At 41.1% G+C, this 16,430-nt stretch overlaps 2 protein-coding genes across 3 annotated transcripts in view; one reads left to right on the top strand and one right to left on the bottom strand.

The window, feature by feature from the left end:
• The window catches only part of Txndc16 (thioredoxin domain containing 16), a 91,614-nt gene extending 87,555 nt beyond the window's left edge, over nt 1–4,059 (bottom strand). The window contains exons 1-2 of one of the 2 annotated variants that reach the window (XM_028873622.2): nt 3,976–4,059; nt 3,590–3,640 (exon numbers count right to left, since the gene is read on the bottom strand). The gene's annotated coding sequence lies outside the window, so the exon portion shown is untranslated. The other variant, XM_028873620.2, reaches the window with a different exon arrangement.
• A 298-nt stretch (nt 4,060–4,357) lies between these two features.
• Nucleotides 4,358–16,430, top strand: part of Gpr137c (G protein-coupled receptor 137C) — a 61,542-nt gene continuing 49,469 nt past the window's right edge. Inside the window, exon 1 of the mRNA XM_028873619.1 lies at nt 4,358–5,070. Within this exon, the coding sequence (XP_028729452.1) occupies nt 4,645–5,070 (426 nt within the window). The 5' untranslated portion in view covers nt 4,358–4,644. The remainder of the gene's footprint in view (nt 5,071–16,430) is intronic.

The raw sequence follows: 16,430 nt of genomic DNA, 5'->3' as shown, positions 1-16,430 counted from the left end.
GGGCAGAATTTTTTAGCAAAGAATAAGATGATAACTTTATGAAGAAATCCTACATCACTGACTACATGCTCCATTCATCCAAGATTATCAACAAGACATTTCTCCCTAGAGAGCAGGTGCTATTGAAAAAAAAATGAGACTAATGATTCATGAATTACTTAATATTTCTGAAATTCATTAGAACATGTTACTATCACTGAACAGATTTGCCTTCAGTTTTTAATTCTGAGTTAAGTGTTAAAAAGCTCAAAGTAAAATGAGTGACAGCTGTATATAAAAATGTAACCTTAACAATACCTAATTAAAAGGTATCCTCAGCATTAAAATTAATTATACATTCTAGCCATTGTAAGCAACCTATTTCCTGGCTGCTTTATATTAATGGGAACATTTTTAAATAGGTCAACCACTATTTTCTTTGTATTCTGGAGGAAACCGCATGTATTTCTGTGGCTAAGGGAATACCTATTGAGCATTTATTCTTATATGAAATAATAATAACCTAATTAAACTGCAAAGTATTAGGTTAAATTACAACTGGAAGATCAAGCATCATTTCTTTGTCTTAAGGCTACAATTCAATTACTTTAGCCTAAATTAGACATTGGAGTTGGTACGTGGTTTCTCTCCCCCTCGACACGCTTTGCAGCTCTGAAAGTTTGACTGTACATCCAAAGCAAACTTTGGATGCCTTTTATCTAACTGGACAGATGAGGTCACATGACTGAAAGTGCTGTGCAATCAGTTAGGGACCAGAGAAAGGACTGTATCAGTCATCTCCATCATTCCACCTTTGATAATATTTGACTATTTAAAAATTATGTAAAGCATAGAGTATGTGGGGTCCACTAGTTGAATGGATGGTTCGGAGACACAAGGGAAGTACAAAGGGTGAAAACGGGGACAGAAGGCTTAATACATTTCAAAACACCTGGAGCCAAAGTTATTGAAAATAGTTGTCCATGTCAAGACACATAATTACCAATTGAGAGCAATTATCTCTAAAGAAAAAAAAAAAGTGAGGCAAGGATAGATATCAAGGCAACTTTCAAAGTCCACAAAACCATTCTTTTTTTTCTTTTTTTCCTTTTCTTAGCTTTTTCAGACATGGGCTTACCACATAGCCTTGCTTGGCTTCATGGTGATCCTCTAGCCTCAGCCTCCAGAGTGCCGGGATTACAGACAGGAGCTGTAATCATACCTGGCTCTCATCACTTCCTTAACTAAATCACCTCATTTTTTCTTCTAAAAGTTATTATTTAGACATTCTTCTTTCTTCAGATCTTACAGTCTTTCATCTTTTTTTTTTGCATGTAAATAAACATCCATAGCTTCTATTTTCTAATCTACCCTGTCCAGCTACAAAAGCATGGACAAACCCATCGTGGAAAACAAAAAGTATTTGCTCAGAGTCTTGCCCTCCTTATACAAAGATCTTTAAACTACAGGACAGAGAGTGTGGGTGGAAAGACTATCAGCAATCATAGAGTAAAAACAAAGATATGAAGGATACTGAGTGACGGCCTCCCTCCCCAGTAACTAGAAAGGGTACTAAAAGCAGAGCTTGAGACTTCAAAACTCTCCACACCTACACAAATTGATGAGAACCATGGGAGAAATGTGACCTGGCTCCTTGGGTGTGGCAGGCCCTAGATTCCTGCCTCTTCTCGGGTGTGAGGCAGCCTTCACTAAGCCTCCTCATTCCACCTCCGATGAAGTTGTTTATGACAACCATGTGATTTCACTGTGGGGAGGGGAGGTAAGAACAAAAGGAATATCAGGCGACAATTTCAACAGCCAGTACCTTCTTTATTTCCTTCTATCAAAGTCACCAGGAATGCTCAAAATGGTAGCTATCTTGTTCACATGAACACAGCACAGAGACCCCCAGCTAGTATGCCACAAGCTCAAGGAAGAAATCTTGTAAAACTGTAAGCTGTCAAGATTTGAGGAGCTACTTCTGCATCATAAACTGGTCTACGTCCATTGGCACACAAGCTAAAAAACGAGCAGCTTCCTAACAAAAACTCTCAAACACTGGCTAGGAGATCGAGCAGAGCTCAAAACTGGTCTGGGCCTCACAAGAAAAAGTTTATCAGACACTAACGGTCAATGAATGAGACACATCAAGTTGATAAAGTTGTGGCTACAGTAATCTGGAGACGAGACCTACCTAAGAAACCTACATGGGTGTGTTCCAAGATTCTTGCAGCTAAATGAACTTATTCCAAGCACTCAGAGAAGGGGCTTGAAACCAGAATGTCCACACTGAATAGTAGCTGCTGTTGGTTACATCTGACAAGGTATGCAAGCACCAGCCAAGACAGGCAATATACAAACATAAATCATAACGTAGACCCGCACTATTCCGTGCTCCAAGAAGCTTGCTGATCAAACCACTCAGCCTCAAAAAGAGGCCATATGCTGCAAAGCCAGTTTGAGATGTGGCCAAGATAGGGATAAAACTCTCACAGTTTGTCTCCCTCTCACAGGACAAAGCCAGAGACCGTGGAGAACAATGCTCTGGGGCGTGCAGAATGAGAACTGCTTGCTGCTCATCTGTAATCATCAGTGCTGTGTACGCAGGTTCTCTGAAGAAACTGCACCTGCATAAAGACCCTGCATCGGGCTTGAGTAAAACTTCATGAAAGGCGGATCATTCTGAGACAAGAACCCACATCATCTTGCACTACACCTCCTGCCCCTTTCCATCACCACTTACGATCCACCTTTGAAATCTGGCCTAACAGCTTTAACATTTGGAATGTAGACAGCCTCCACCAACCCTAAAACTAACAAGATAAAACATCTAAATGCTACCGAGTCCCCTGCCTCCTTATAGCTCACCTGGTGGCCCTACCCTAATACCACTGAATAAACACACTTGTGGCATTTTCCATCTTATCATTATTGTATGTGCACGTGCATGATTATATACACATGGGTGGTGACAATATCTGCTGCCTGGTAAACTACTGGCCCAGAATGTGGAGTACAATATAGATCTTAAACCCCTATGCAACATACACTTGCTGAGTGGAGATGGGGAAACAACACTCTTCTCAGGTAGAGCATAGGAAAGGGGATACTTAGGAAAGGCTGGGTTTTGGAGGCTCCAGTAAATAACTGTCTGCAAGAACACTGAATCTGTGATGAGATGGTCACCCTGAGAACACAGGATTCCCTCTTAAGCTTGCATCATTTTAACTGATTTGCTACCAAATACAAAAAAAGGGGGGGAGTAACAAATTTCACGTAGTGACCCAACATACAGTCGTTTCTCACTTATTTAAAGTGCTAATACAACGTTTAATTTTTTTGTACCTCTGGGTCTCAAATGACAGCACTAGCCGCTCCTACACACAAGACTAATACAAGTGGAATATCACTCTAATTCTTCCATTCTGGACAATCGCCAAAGTGTTACTGTTCCTCCCCCACCCCCACCACCCGCCCCAAATTTTATGCCAAGGACATTTTTCCAAATTGCTGGTTTCAAAGAACCACCTTCCCCTTGCAGAAGGCCTTAACATCCATCTAATCCCAGTACCACCCGTGCTTAAGGGCCATTTCTCAAAAGATTACTTACAGTTTCAGCTCACGCTGGACTTTATTCACTTCCCTCGCCTCGTGCTTCCTCCTACTCACCCAGAAAAAAAGAAAATAATAACAATAATAAATCACTCAAAACCAGGGTCCTTCGGCGCCCCAGAAACAGGTGTGCTGAATCAGAAGCGGGAGCTCCGCAAGCAGCGTTGCTTGGAGGAACGCTGCCCGATGCGGACGTGCATGCAATCCAGCAGGCAGAATCTCGAGGCCCGCTGCCACCCACCTGTCGGAGACTGCTCGCAGGACCTGCGTGCAATAAACGGCTCGGTCTCTGAGGACAGCACTTCCCGCCACCCAAGAGGAGGCGGAGCCAGAAGGCGGGGCAGCGGCTAGTTCCCAAGGCAGCCGGCAAACGACTACGCCTACCTGAGAGAGCTCGCCGCCCACGGCCGCCCCTGCCTCCGCAAAATCATTCTCCTGGGGGGGGGGGAGGGAGAAACCGAGGTTCCGCCTTCTCCTCGTGCTCCTTACGTAAGAGATCCTCCAACCAATGGAAGGATCGACGGGGCGGAGCGAGAGCAACCCTAGGTGACAGAATCTGGAATCCTCCCGCCGGCGCGAGCTGGTCTTGCAGTTGTTGGGCCAATCAGCAGCGTGGGTGGGGAGAGGGGCGGGGAAAAAGAGGGAGGGCGGCAGGAGCCCAATCAGATCGAAGCATCCTGGAGTGACGGGCTCTGAGGCCCGTGGCCTTCCGAGAGCGGTGCCCAGAGGGCGTGCCCACCCGGGCCAATCGCCGGCAGCCCACAGTGCGGAGCGAGCGCCTCAAATGCTCGGCTTTCTCAGCTGATTGTCTCCAGCCGAGAGTTGTTTTCTGCCGCTGCGGAGCCGAGCCGAGCCGCGGCAGGAGGAGCCTGAGCCCCCCCCCGGGGGGTAGGGGGAGGCGGGCCCGAGGGCAGCCGCGGCCAGCGCGCGGGGCTGCGAGTCCTGCAGGGCACGGCGCTGCCCGGGGCCGCAGGCTGGGGCGGGCGGGAGGTCCGGGGAGGGCGCTTGGGCTGCTTCCTTCCCGCGCTCCCTCGCCGCTGCTCGCGTCCCCTGATGAGGGTGTCAGTGCCGGGGCCGGCGGCCGCCGCGGTCCCCACGGCTGGCCGCGAACCCTCGACGCCCGGCGGGGGCGCCGTCGCGGCCTCGGGGACCGCGGTGCCCGGCTCGGTGCAGCTGGCGCTGAGCGTGCTGCACGCGCTGCTTTACGCGGCGCTCTTCGCCTTTGCCTACCTGCAGCTCTGGCGGCTGCTCCTGTACCGCGAGCGGCGGCTCAGCTACCAGAGCCTCTGCCTCTTCCTCTGTCTCGCGTGGGCAGCGCTCCGGACCACGCTCTTCTCGGCCGCCTTCTCCCTCAGCGGCTCGCTGCCCGTGCTGCGGCCGCCCTCTCGCCTCCACTTCTTCCCGCACTGGCTGCTCTACTGCTTCCCCTCCTGCCTCCAGTTCTCCACGCTCTGTCTCCTCAACCTCTACCTGGCAGAGGTAAGGCGGGAGGACCGGCGTGCGGGGGAGCGGGGCCGCCGGGATCCACTCCCGCCGACACCGACGGGGAGTGGGGGTGGGGGGGTGGGGGGAAGATCTGGCGGGGGTGGGGGGGAAGGTGGTGGCGGGAGAGCAGCCTGGGGACACTGAGGCACTCCGGTCTTTCCCTCTCCCTCAACTTAAGCCGCTGATGGACTCGGCGCCTGAGAGGGTTGGAGAAGTGTGAGAGAGTATGCGTGCCCCAACAACTTAAGACTGTGGGACACCCTTTGTTCAGTGTTCCAGACCTCCACGGTAAGGCGTTGGTGGCGACCACAGAGCGGCATCGTAAGAAGTCACAAGCTCCCGTAGCTCGGCCGGGGCTGGACCGGGTTGAGGGAGGTTGGATGCTGAGGTAGCGGCAGCTCTGCCGAAGCTGGACCGCTGCCAGCCATTACGTCACCAGGCAGAGCTTGCTCCTCCGCTATTGTTGCTGCGTTTCTTTTATTAGAAGCTTATATCCCCCCACACACACACACACACACACACATCCTTAACTGTGGCTCGATGCACCTTACACAAATTCTGACCGATCGCTCCCCCGGCGGGGTGAACGATCAATCACCAATGCTGCGGGACAGTCGAAGGACCTCCATACAGCCCTTAATGTTTGTCCCAGTTGCTGCTTGCTTTGGCGATTCAGCCGGTCTCTTACAGCAAAGCCCTTTGGTGGGAAGCTAATTAGAAGAAACACGCTTAACCTGTGCCTGTTGCAGACACAATCCACGGAACTGGGTTTTTTTGTTTTGTTTTGTTTTTCAACAACTTGCTTAATAGCCTGAGTCTAATCACACCCCCTTTCTCTTTTACGGGGAATTGCGGGTTGGATTGCATTGTTCTGCAGCACTTAAGTATTTGACCCATTTCAGACAGGTTTGGGGTGTAAGGTTGTCAGTCGTGTATATCAGTAATATTTAAGCCTTGGTGTTTTCAGGCTTACCCCCTAAAAGTCTTCCTTTCCCTCAAAATAAAAGCTTAGGAGGGGAGGGAAAAGGTGACATCATACACTTAATACTGACTAATATAGTATTGGTCTATGCAGCTAATCCTCTCAAAGGCTTTTGGAGGTGATAACAGTCTCAAGGAAAAGTTACCAAAAAAAGGGCACTTTTGAATCAGATTAAGTATTTATATTTGCAACATAAACAAACTCTTTTCCTCCCTTAATAGGAAAACAACGCATCATTTTAAAATCACAGTTACAATTTCAGCTAGTCACCATACTATAAACAATTGTTAAGTAACAAAACCAAACTGTACTTTTATTCTCCATCCTTTGGAAGGCCACACACAATACTACAAAAACCCAAACCTTAAGCATGAGTAAAAAGCAGATGTAATTATAAATCAAATAAACATGCTACAATGATGTCATTTATTTGAAGATGGTTCTTATCATCCAGTTGCTTAAGCTATCCTAAAACTTATTTATAGATGAACTGATACTGAGTTCTTCTTAACATCACTTCTAATAGAACATTAATAATTTCCCTTCATTGAAACCTTACTTTAGCTTCGGATGTAGTTAGTCTACCTGAAAATGACTAGAAGTCCATTTGCTAGGAGCATCAGATACCTTGTGTGTCTGCCTCCCACCCTCCATGTGTCTTGACGTAAATTATATATGTGGTTCATTGGGCCTTTCCAAGTGGCTAACCACCCTTTTCACTTGAGATGTAACACGTAAAGTACACAATTGTAAACATGCAACTAGATGAGAGTTTAGATATGGATACATCCCAGTTCCCACCAGCCTGAGTTAGATACCTTGGATGTCTTAAGGCAGTATTTCTCAACCTGTGGGTTAAGACCCCTTTGGGGTTCAAACTACCCTTTCACAGGAGTCACCTAAGACCATCAGAAAACATAGATACTTACATTATTATTCATAACAGTAGCAAAATTACAGTTACCGAGTAGCAGTGACAGTAATTTTTATGTTTGGTGGTCACCACAACATGAGGAATTGCATTGCAGGGTCACAGCATAAGGAAGGTTGAAAACTACTCCTTAAGGGTTCGCACTTGTATCTTCTACCAGCCAGTACCTCTCACTCAAAGGCAAATAAAGTAGCCAAAACATTACAGTAGGAAAAATATCAACTATATTTAAGTGCAAAATTCTAAAAAGTGTACTTCTAGAACAAAGAAATACAGAGTATCTAGATAGAATTTTCATATTTTGTATCTTGATATTACAAGTAAGGAAACATTAAAGTCTGAAAGTCTTATTAAATGAATCACTTATAACCAGGCATGGTGGCCCATGTTCTTAATTCCAGCACTCAGGAGGCAGAGGCACATGGATCTCCGTGAGTTTGAGGCCAGCCTGGTCTACAAAGCGAGTTCTAAGACAGCCAGGCAGGTACAACACAAAAGAAACCCTGTCACCAAAAACAACAACAACAAAGTATCTCTTGTTTCTGTGATACACTTTTGGAAGAAAAAAAACCAAACTTCTCTAGAGAACATAATTTTCAAAATATGGTACTAAAGCTTTTTTGCTATTTGTCTACCTCTTATAATAAAACTAAAAATTTTAGGACACACAATACTTAAATAAATTTCATCCTTTTTTTAAAACTTGCTTTAAAATATACAGTTTAGGGCTGGAGAGATGGCTCAGAGGTTAAGAGCACTGAGTGCTCTTCCAGAGGTCCTGAGTTCAATTCCCAGTAACCATATGGTGGCTCACAACTGTCTGTAATGAGATCTGGCACCCTCTTCTGTATATATAATAAATAAATAAATCTTTAAAATACATATATATGTATATACACACACACAATTTAATCAGAATGTATTTCCCAAGTCATTACCAAAAAAAAAAAAAAAAAAAACCCACCTCATAGGTATCTATACTTTGAAATCATAGGTTCATACCTATAATCCTAGCACTCAGGAGGCTGAGGCAGAAAAATGCCCTGACTTTGAGGCCAGCCTAAACTACATAGTTCTAAGACACTATGGCCTATATAGCAAAAGGTAAATATGTTAGCGTACAGTTGTAGTCCTTGCACCTAGATGGCAGAGGGAGGACGAGGTTCTCTATTTGCACATTGCAAGACCTTGCCTCAAAAATAAAGCAATAAGATTGAAATTGTTTTTCTTGTGGGTTTTGTTTTGTTTTGTTTTGTTTTTTTATTGTTTGTTTGTTTGTTTTTTTTGAGGTAGGCTCTCTATGTACTCGAGACTGGCCTTGAACTCTCCATCCTCCTGCTTCAAAGCCTTCCAAATGCTGGGAATTTTAGATGTGTACCACCATGCCCAGCTCTAAATTACAATTTTTAAGTAACAATTCCAAGTAACTGGAAGTATGATTTCCATTGATCATTTTAAATTAATAAAGTTTCTGTCTGTGAGTTGTTTATTCAGTGTTTTGTTTTCAGATAGGCTTGCTAATTGGCTCAAGCTAGCCTGGAATTTGCTGTGTAGCCCAAGATGGTATCAAACTTAAAATCCTCATGCCTCAGCTTCCAAAGTGATGGAATTATGGGCATGTACCACCCAGCTTTTGAATTCTTCATACTATAGCAGAGTCGTAGGGAAAGTTTGTTGACAAAAACAAAACCATTATTTGATTTTTATCCCAAAGTATTGTCTTTACTGCCTCTCATATTAAATATTAATTCCACTTTACTTTTCATTTAAAATATTTGTTGTGTCCATTTCTGATTAATTAAAAACATTCCAACTTTGCATTATAAAGAACCAGAAAACTACAGTAACCTCAAAGCAGATAATGAACTTTTCTGGCAAGATCAGCAGAGCATGACATTTATCAGACAAGATTTTGTACTCCTGTGTTCTCACTAGTGAAGATTTATGTCTTTAAATAGATTATCTTACAATTCTGTTCTCCATCAGGATGTATAAAGAGACAACATAATAGTTAGTATACTACCTTTGAAACACTATGGTGCATACCAAATAAATGAGTTCATCTTTGAGGCCCATCTTTACATTTTTCCCTTTCAGCTTTTGTAATATACACACTAGTTGCTTAATCGGTATAAAATGCCATGAATTCTAATGCCAAAAGAGCTAAAGTATTACATTTAAAATTCTAACTTTTACATTCATGAATGTTATTTATTGCCTCGTCGAGGTAAATGTACTATTTACCTGTCTGTGGTCTTTATTTTGTGCTTAAAGATTATACAAGTTATGAATGCATAGATTATCTTGGTTTAAGTAGAGAAAAGATTAATTATAATTACTACTGATAAAATATTACTAACAAAGCTACTTTAAGATACAGTAACTGAAAAGTCTACAAAATAAATGTCTCACATCTCAGGTTACTATTCAATAGAAATGGTTTAGTTCAGTGTTTGACTTATATCTGCAAGAAATATAAACTGCTTTTTTCTGAACCTACTCAAATGTCTTTAACCCATTAACTTGATCCTACTTTTTCTATGACTGTGAGCCTATATATATATATTCTAGATGCATAATATATCACAGAAGGCAGGGTCCGAGTGGTTTACATTTAATGGATTTAATATTTTCAAAGCATTTTGCAACATGATTACTATGAGAACCTAATGATCACCAAAACAGGTTATGTGCATACAGGTGCCCATTGGCTCCCCTGAAACTTGAGTTCCAGGCCATTTCTAGCTACCTGATGTGGGTGCTAGGACCCAAACCTGGATCCTCTGAAAGAGCAACAAGTGCTTAACTGCTGAGCCATCTCTCCACAGCCCTATAAAATATAACAGTTTAAAAAAAAAGAAATTAAATACACTGGAGGTCTTAGTAATTATAATATAGCAAGAAGTTTAGTATTTAGAGAAAAAAAGTAAAATTGTTGAGGTCAAACATTCTGATGATGGGCACAGTCGCAGCTGAGGCCAGAAATGTGGTCCATGGACTGGACAGAACATCAGCTATGGTTGGTATCTGCTGGGATGGTGCCAATGGGACACTGGAGGAGAACCGTAGCTTTGGATTGAAAGTTGAATCAAGGGAGAAGGAAATAAATGTAGGTCACACTGGAAGCTTTTTCTGGGGACAAAGTATTCCTTTATTCTTAGTAAAGTAGAATGTGTGTGTGCATGCACAAGTGGGCACACACATACCATATAATTAAGCATCCTGGCAAGTGCTGTGCTTCTTGATAGGTATGAAGCTCATCTCATACATGTTTGAGGTAACTGATATGTACTTCCCAGTCCTTTTGTTGAAAGTGTATTGACTAGTCTTTCTTTGTTAATTTATGTCATAGATTAAATAATTTGAGGTAAGTTTATATGAAAGAATTTAGATATGACGGCAATGTGTTTAAAATAATAAATACTAATTGTATTCACCGAATACCCAAGTTAAAAAATCCTTAAATAGTTTTTGAATCTTCAAAAACTATTAGAACTAATAAGTGAACCTAACAAACTTACAGAATTAGACTTTTTATAATGCAAAAAAAAAATTGAAAACTGTAAAATTGAGAAACAAGCCATTTACACAACAATGGTATTAAAAAGTAAAGTACTTCAGAATAAATGTAATACACTGCAAGATATACAAGACCTATATAATGAACACCGTGAAGCATTCAGAGAAAGTAAAGAAAACAAGGATGTATAGTTCACTGATAGAGTATTCAGCTAACACACACAAGGCCCGGGGTTAGTTCTCTAGCACTGAAGAAAGAAAAGCCCATATAAATGACGGAACCCCTATTGAAATCTCGGGAAGTTCTGGTAGTTATAAAATACTTGTAGATACTGTATGTGGAAAATGGAGAACTCAAGTCCTTAAAGTTTTGAAAAAGAATAATACACTTGGAAAATCATACTACCTGATTTTCAAGATGTTCTATAAGCTACCATTGAGACCACATAATACTGATGTAAAGATAGATCAGTAAAGAGGAATTTAGAGTTCAAAATTAGACACACACATTTAATTCAACAGAATGTTTACAAAGATGTCCAAATTTAGTACGAGAAAATTTTGTTAAATATACACAGGGGGAGGAGGATGAACATTGATTCTTATCTTATACCATACTTTAAAATCTGTTTGATGTAAAACATGGACCTAAATGTAAAAGCTAAGATTTGTAAAAGAAAATCTTCATTTTCTTAGAAGAAGCTAAAATTTCTTGATTAGAAAACTAAAAGCATAACCGAAACTGACAAATGAAGTTTTAACAAAATTAAAGCCTTTGGTTTTTGCAAAACAAAGAGTGACAGTGAGGAAATATTTACAAAACTTAGAGCTGGCAAAAGTACATGTGTGATAAGAAAAGCCAATAAAAATACGCAACAGAGTTCAACACTTTGCAAAAAGATATGTGCAAGGCCAAGAAGCACTTGAAAATATGATCAGGATGATTTGTGAGAATTAAAATTAGTCATGACTAATTACCAGTGAACATTGATTGGGAAATCTAAAATGTAAAAGACTAAGTATATATGGGGGCTGGAGAGATGACTCAGCAGTTAAGAGTACTGGCTACACTTTAGAAGAACCCGGGTTCAATTCTCAACACCCACATGGCAACTCACAACTGTCTGTAACTGCAGTTCTAGGGGATCTGATACCCTCCACACAAATATGCACACAGGCAAAACACCAGTGCACATAAAAATAAGTCATTTTTTAAAATTATAGATATATATGTATGTATGTGTATGCTGACAGTTTAAGTGTAAGGCTTTACAACCAGTTTGGAAAACAGCTTTTAGAAAGTGTAACTTAAGTCTGTCATACAATATAGCTGTTATTGTCTTAAATAATTAAGAGAAACCATATGTCCATAGAAAGCCTTACATATAAAAGCTAACACACAGCTTTATTTTCAAGAGCTCAAAACTGAAATTAACCCAAATACCCATCAAAAATAAATGTATATGGCATACAAAGGAGTACTACTACTATTAGTTTAAAAAAAAAAAAAGGACAAACAACTTATATATCAGTGTAAAGTGATTCTCAAAGTCGGTAGGCTGAAAGAAGTTAGACTCCCCATTCCCAAATGACCTCACTTATTCTATTTATACCAAATGTTTGTAAATGCAAAGTATTCTGTAGTAACAAGTCATTCACTAGGCACCTAAGGTCTGGAAAAGGGAACATACATAACATACAACAAGGAGGCCACTTGAACAGATTTAGGAACATTTTATATTTGTAGACGGTTTCCTAGTTTGTATACATCTTTCAAAACTCAGAATTTGCCAATGGTGGTAGTATATGCTTTCAAATCCCAGCACTCAGGAAGTAGAGGCAGGAAGCTCTCTGAATTCGAGGCCAGCCTGATCTACAGAGTGAGTTCCAGGACAGCCACGGCTACACAGGAAAACCCTGTCTCAGGAAAAAATAAAATAATTCTATACACTGATGATGTATGGTATGTTACATTACTAATACCTCAGTTAGACTGATGTCTCCCGCAATGAACAGAATTTTGTTTACTCCAAGAATAGAAGCTAAAGTGGTGAATGGAAAATGTAACTCTACATTTATTAAAAAATAATAATACATTATTAAATTTACTTAGATAAATTATTGAGTTACTCTGTGTCTTCCACCTTGATTACAAAACTTAGAGCAATGGTAATATCTGCTTATAGGATTATTGTGAAGATTAGATTAGATACGAATATTTAGAATGGTATATGGTAGATAATGTTGGTCATTAGCTATTACTAAATTTTGAAGAACATGTATTCTCTCATCCCAAAGACATTGCAGTAGAAGTCTGTCAAAAAAAAAAGTATTTGTAAGGCCCAGGCGGTGATGACATACGCCTTTAATTCCAGCACTCGGGAGGAAGAGGCAGGTGGATCTCTGTGAGTTCGAAGCCAGCCTGGGCTACAGAGTGAGTTCCAGGACAGGCTCCAGAACTACACAGAGAAACCCTGTCTGAAAAAAACAAAATAAATAAAGTATTTGTAAGAGCTGAGAGTATGACTCTAGTACAGCGTTTACTTTACCCTAGGATGTGTGTGGGGCCCTAGACTCAATGTCCAGCATGGCAAAGAAAATTATCTGGAAAATTAAGTTGTCATGCAGAAATAGGATTGAATCTTTATATTAGACCAGAAAAGGGAAAAAGAAAAGCCCGAAATTTAACAATGTTTAACATTCACTTTTGGAAAGAGTATGATAAATTTACAGGATGGAAACAGAAGGAAGTGAATATAGAGATTAATAAAACAGAAAACAATAAAGAGACTTAACAAGCACAAAAGTATCTCTACTCTTATCCTCTTTAGTTTGTTTTGATGTGTGTTTGATTTTTGTTTTGTTTTGGAGACAAGACCTTTCCACATAGTACAGGGTGTCTAAAGACTTGAGCCTATCTCCCCTCTTTCTCAGGTGATAGCATCTACATTCATGACATAATGTCACAGAAGGAAAAAAAAGATTTATAGCTATTTCTGATTCAGCCAAACTACACCTCTGAGCCCTGACTTCCTAGACTTTATACTTATTTGACATATTTTTTATCATACCTAAAGTATCCACATTCAACATGTCTTTGCTTCTCTGTCCCCACCTGACACGACACGTATGTCCTCCAAAACCTAGTTCTCCACTTTCATTCCCCATTTCAGTGGCTTCCACTGCTCTTCCATTTTTATGTGATTGGTAAAACTACAAGTAATACTTGATACTGCCTTCTCCCACGTACTTACATTCCCTTGATCACCAAATCCTAACCTCTTCAGTCCATCCACCATCACAATACCTGGTTCAGGTACTCCCCCTGCTGTGTAATTTGTCCTAGCTAGCCGCTGACTACTTGGTTTGTGTCCCCTGACACACCCACACCCACCTACAGCTTCGGTCTCTGCACCGTTGCCAGGGTTATCCTTCTCCAACAGAAATCTCTCAACTTTAGAAGCTTTTCCCCTAGATTCTTTTATTGACTCTAGTTACTCTTCAGGATAAAGACAAATTTGTACACACTACAAAGCATTTCATCTTACAGTATATTCCTTGTTCCTCATCACCCCAGCCACACCACATGTCCTTTCTTTCAGTCCTTTGAACTTGCTAATTCCCTTCTCTAATAGAGCTTTCCCATGGTTTTTTTTTTGTTTTTGTTTTTCGTTTTTTTTTTGTTTTGTTTTGTTTTTTGATGGCTAGAATGTTCTTCCTTTTTTTAGTTACTCTCACTTCCTGGGCAACACTTCTTCAGAGAAGTCTGCACACAACTATTCAAATAGATCCCCCGTGCGTATATACATGTATAATTTTACAGCAGAAAACTGTCAGCCCCTTTCCCCCTCCCTCCTCTTTCTCTTCCCACTTAATTTGGCTTAAAACAAGGATCCTAAACTCAAATTTTAAGAAAGGCCCTGGTGCTGTCCTCTGAGGGATCAAAGAGAACAATGGTAACTGTGGATCAAAGACTTAGGGTCTTAAGACATCTACATTAGCAGTTCCCACTGTGAGACAATATTAGAAAATAACGTGACTCTTTAAGAGAAATGAGAAATTTGTATTTCTTTTTACATATATTCATTGTGTATGTGTGTACTTACATGCACACATGTGTGAACATGCTGTGGAACTTGTAGAACTCAGAGAACAACTTTCAGTAGTCAGTTCTCTCCTCCACCCCATCAGCTCCATGGATAGAATTCAGGTCATCAGAACCATCTCCCAAGTCCAGAAATGTGTATATCTTAAAATAGGAAATCTGCAGACCCCAGCACTTGGGAAGTGGGTCCACATGGAAGATCAGGAATTCAAGGTAAGCCTCAGCCTAGTAGTGAATTCTGGGATAGCTTGGGCTGCATGACACTGTCTCAAAAATTAAGCAAATAAATAGGAAATGTATTTGTAAATAATGATGGGATTCAAATAAATAAATAAACTCACTAATACTAGATAAGGCAAGCAAAACATTTGTGTGGGTCCCAACACATGTAACTGCTAATTCTTACTCCTTTTTTCTCTTCGGTGTCTGTGTTGTCTTTATTAAAGTGATAAAACAACAAATAAAGTCTTTATAATTTTCATGTAACAAACTGTGTTAGTTTTGTTTCCTATGGCTGTGATAAAATAACTCTAACAAAGCTGGGTGGTGGTGGCACACGCCTTTAATCCCAGCACTCAGGAGGCCGAGGCAGGCAGATCTCCGTGAGTTTGAGGCCAGCCTGGTCTACAAAGTAAGTTCTAGGACAACTAGGGCTACACAGAGAAACCCTGTCTTGGGGCGGAAGGGAACTCTGACAAAGGCAGTTTAGGTCAAGAAATACTTTGTTTTAGTTCCATCACAGCAGGGAAGTCATAACAGTGGGAGCTTGAGGGAGTTGGTTATATCTAAAAATCAGGAACAGAGAGTAATGAATGTATGCATGCTTTTAGTGTTCAGCTCGCTCTCTTCATTCAGTCCAAGGCCTAGCCGATTCAAGGGTGCCTCCCACCTTCACGGTGGGTCTTCCCATCTCCATCAACCCAGGTGAGAAAATCTCTCATAGACCAACCTAATCTAGATAGTTCTTCATTGAGACTCCCTTCCCAGGTGATTCTTGACTGTTTCAGGTTGACAATCAAAACTAACCATAACACAAAAGCTTCATTACTAGTACTCATCAGTGTTAGTTCAAATGAAGCCTGAGCAATTTATGCATTTCATCCAGTCTGACCAGATGTGAAGGAAGTACCATAGAACACAGGCTATACCATAAACATCTGCCTTCTGCTACACTATAGCTTATGCTATGCCAGACACTAGTTTACATTTATTTTAAAGAAATGTTGCACATCCTTGATCTGCTATCTTGAATAAGATGTAGTTGGATATTTTAAGTCTGTATGTCCTTTTGTTGGTTTTTTATTTGGTTTGGCTTGATTTTTTTTTTGTTGGTTTTGAGATATTGTCTCTCTATGTAGCCCTGGCTGTCCTGGAATTCATGTAGACCAGATTAACCTCAAACTCAACAGAGATCTACCTATGTCTGCCTTCCGAGTGCTGGGATTAAAGGGATGCACCACCATACCCAGCGATGTTCTTACAATTCAATTGAATTATAGCTGCCACTTTGTTGGCATATTAACCACACTGTGTGATTTGTTTTTCCAGACTTCAGTCCCTCAGAGGTAAAAATACGTAATACTGTCTTTAAATTTTGTGCTATTTTCTCTGCTACTATATAGGGCTTCCCAAATGCTGATTCAGTCATTTGGACTGCTTTGAGATGATGTAATGTATTTGACAGGATATGAATTTTTCTCCTTTGCAGCCTCATATTAAGATCTTTGGTTGGTCAGGTGCTCCCTCATTTTCTTTCTCTCATTGTGAAGCCTCTTACAGAACAGACTTAGTATCTAACTGATATTTTTGACAAATCT

The sequence above is a fragment of the Peromyscus leucopus genome, chromosome 9 (assembly GCF_004664715.2).
Source record: "Peromyscus leucopus breed LL Stock chromosome 9, UCI_PerLeu_2.1, whole genome shotgun sequence".
Lineage (NCBI taxonomy): Eukaryota > Metazoa > Chordata > Mammalia > Rodentia > Cricetidae > Peromyscus > Peromyscus leucopus.
The sequence above is the reverse complement of the archived record's forward strand: the minus strand, read 5'-3'. Positions and strand labels throughout refer to the sequence as shown.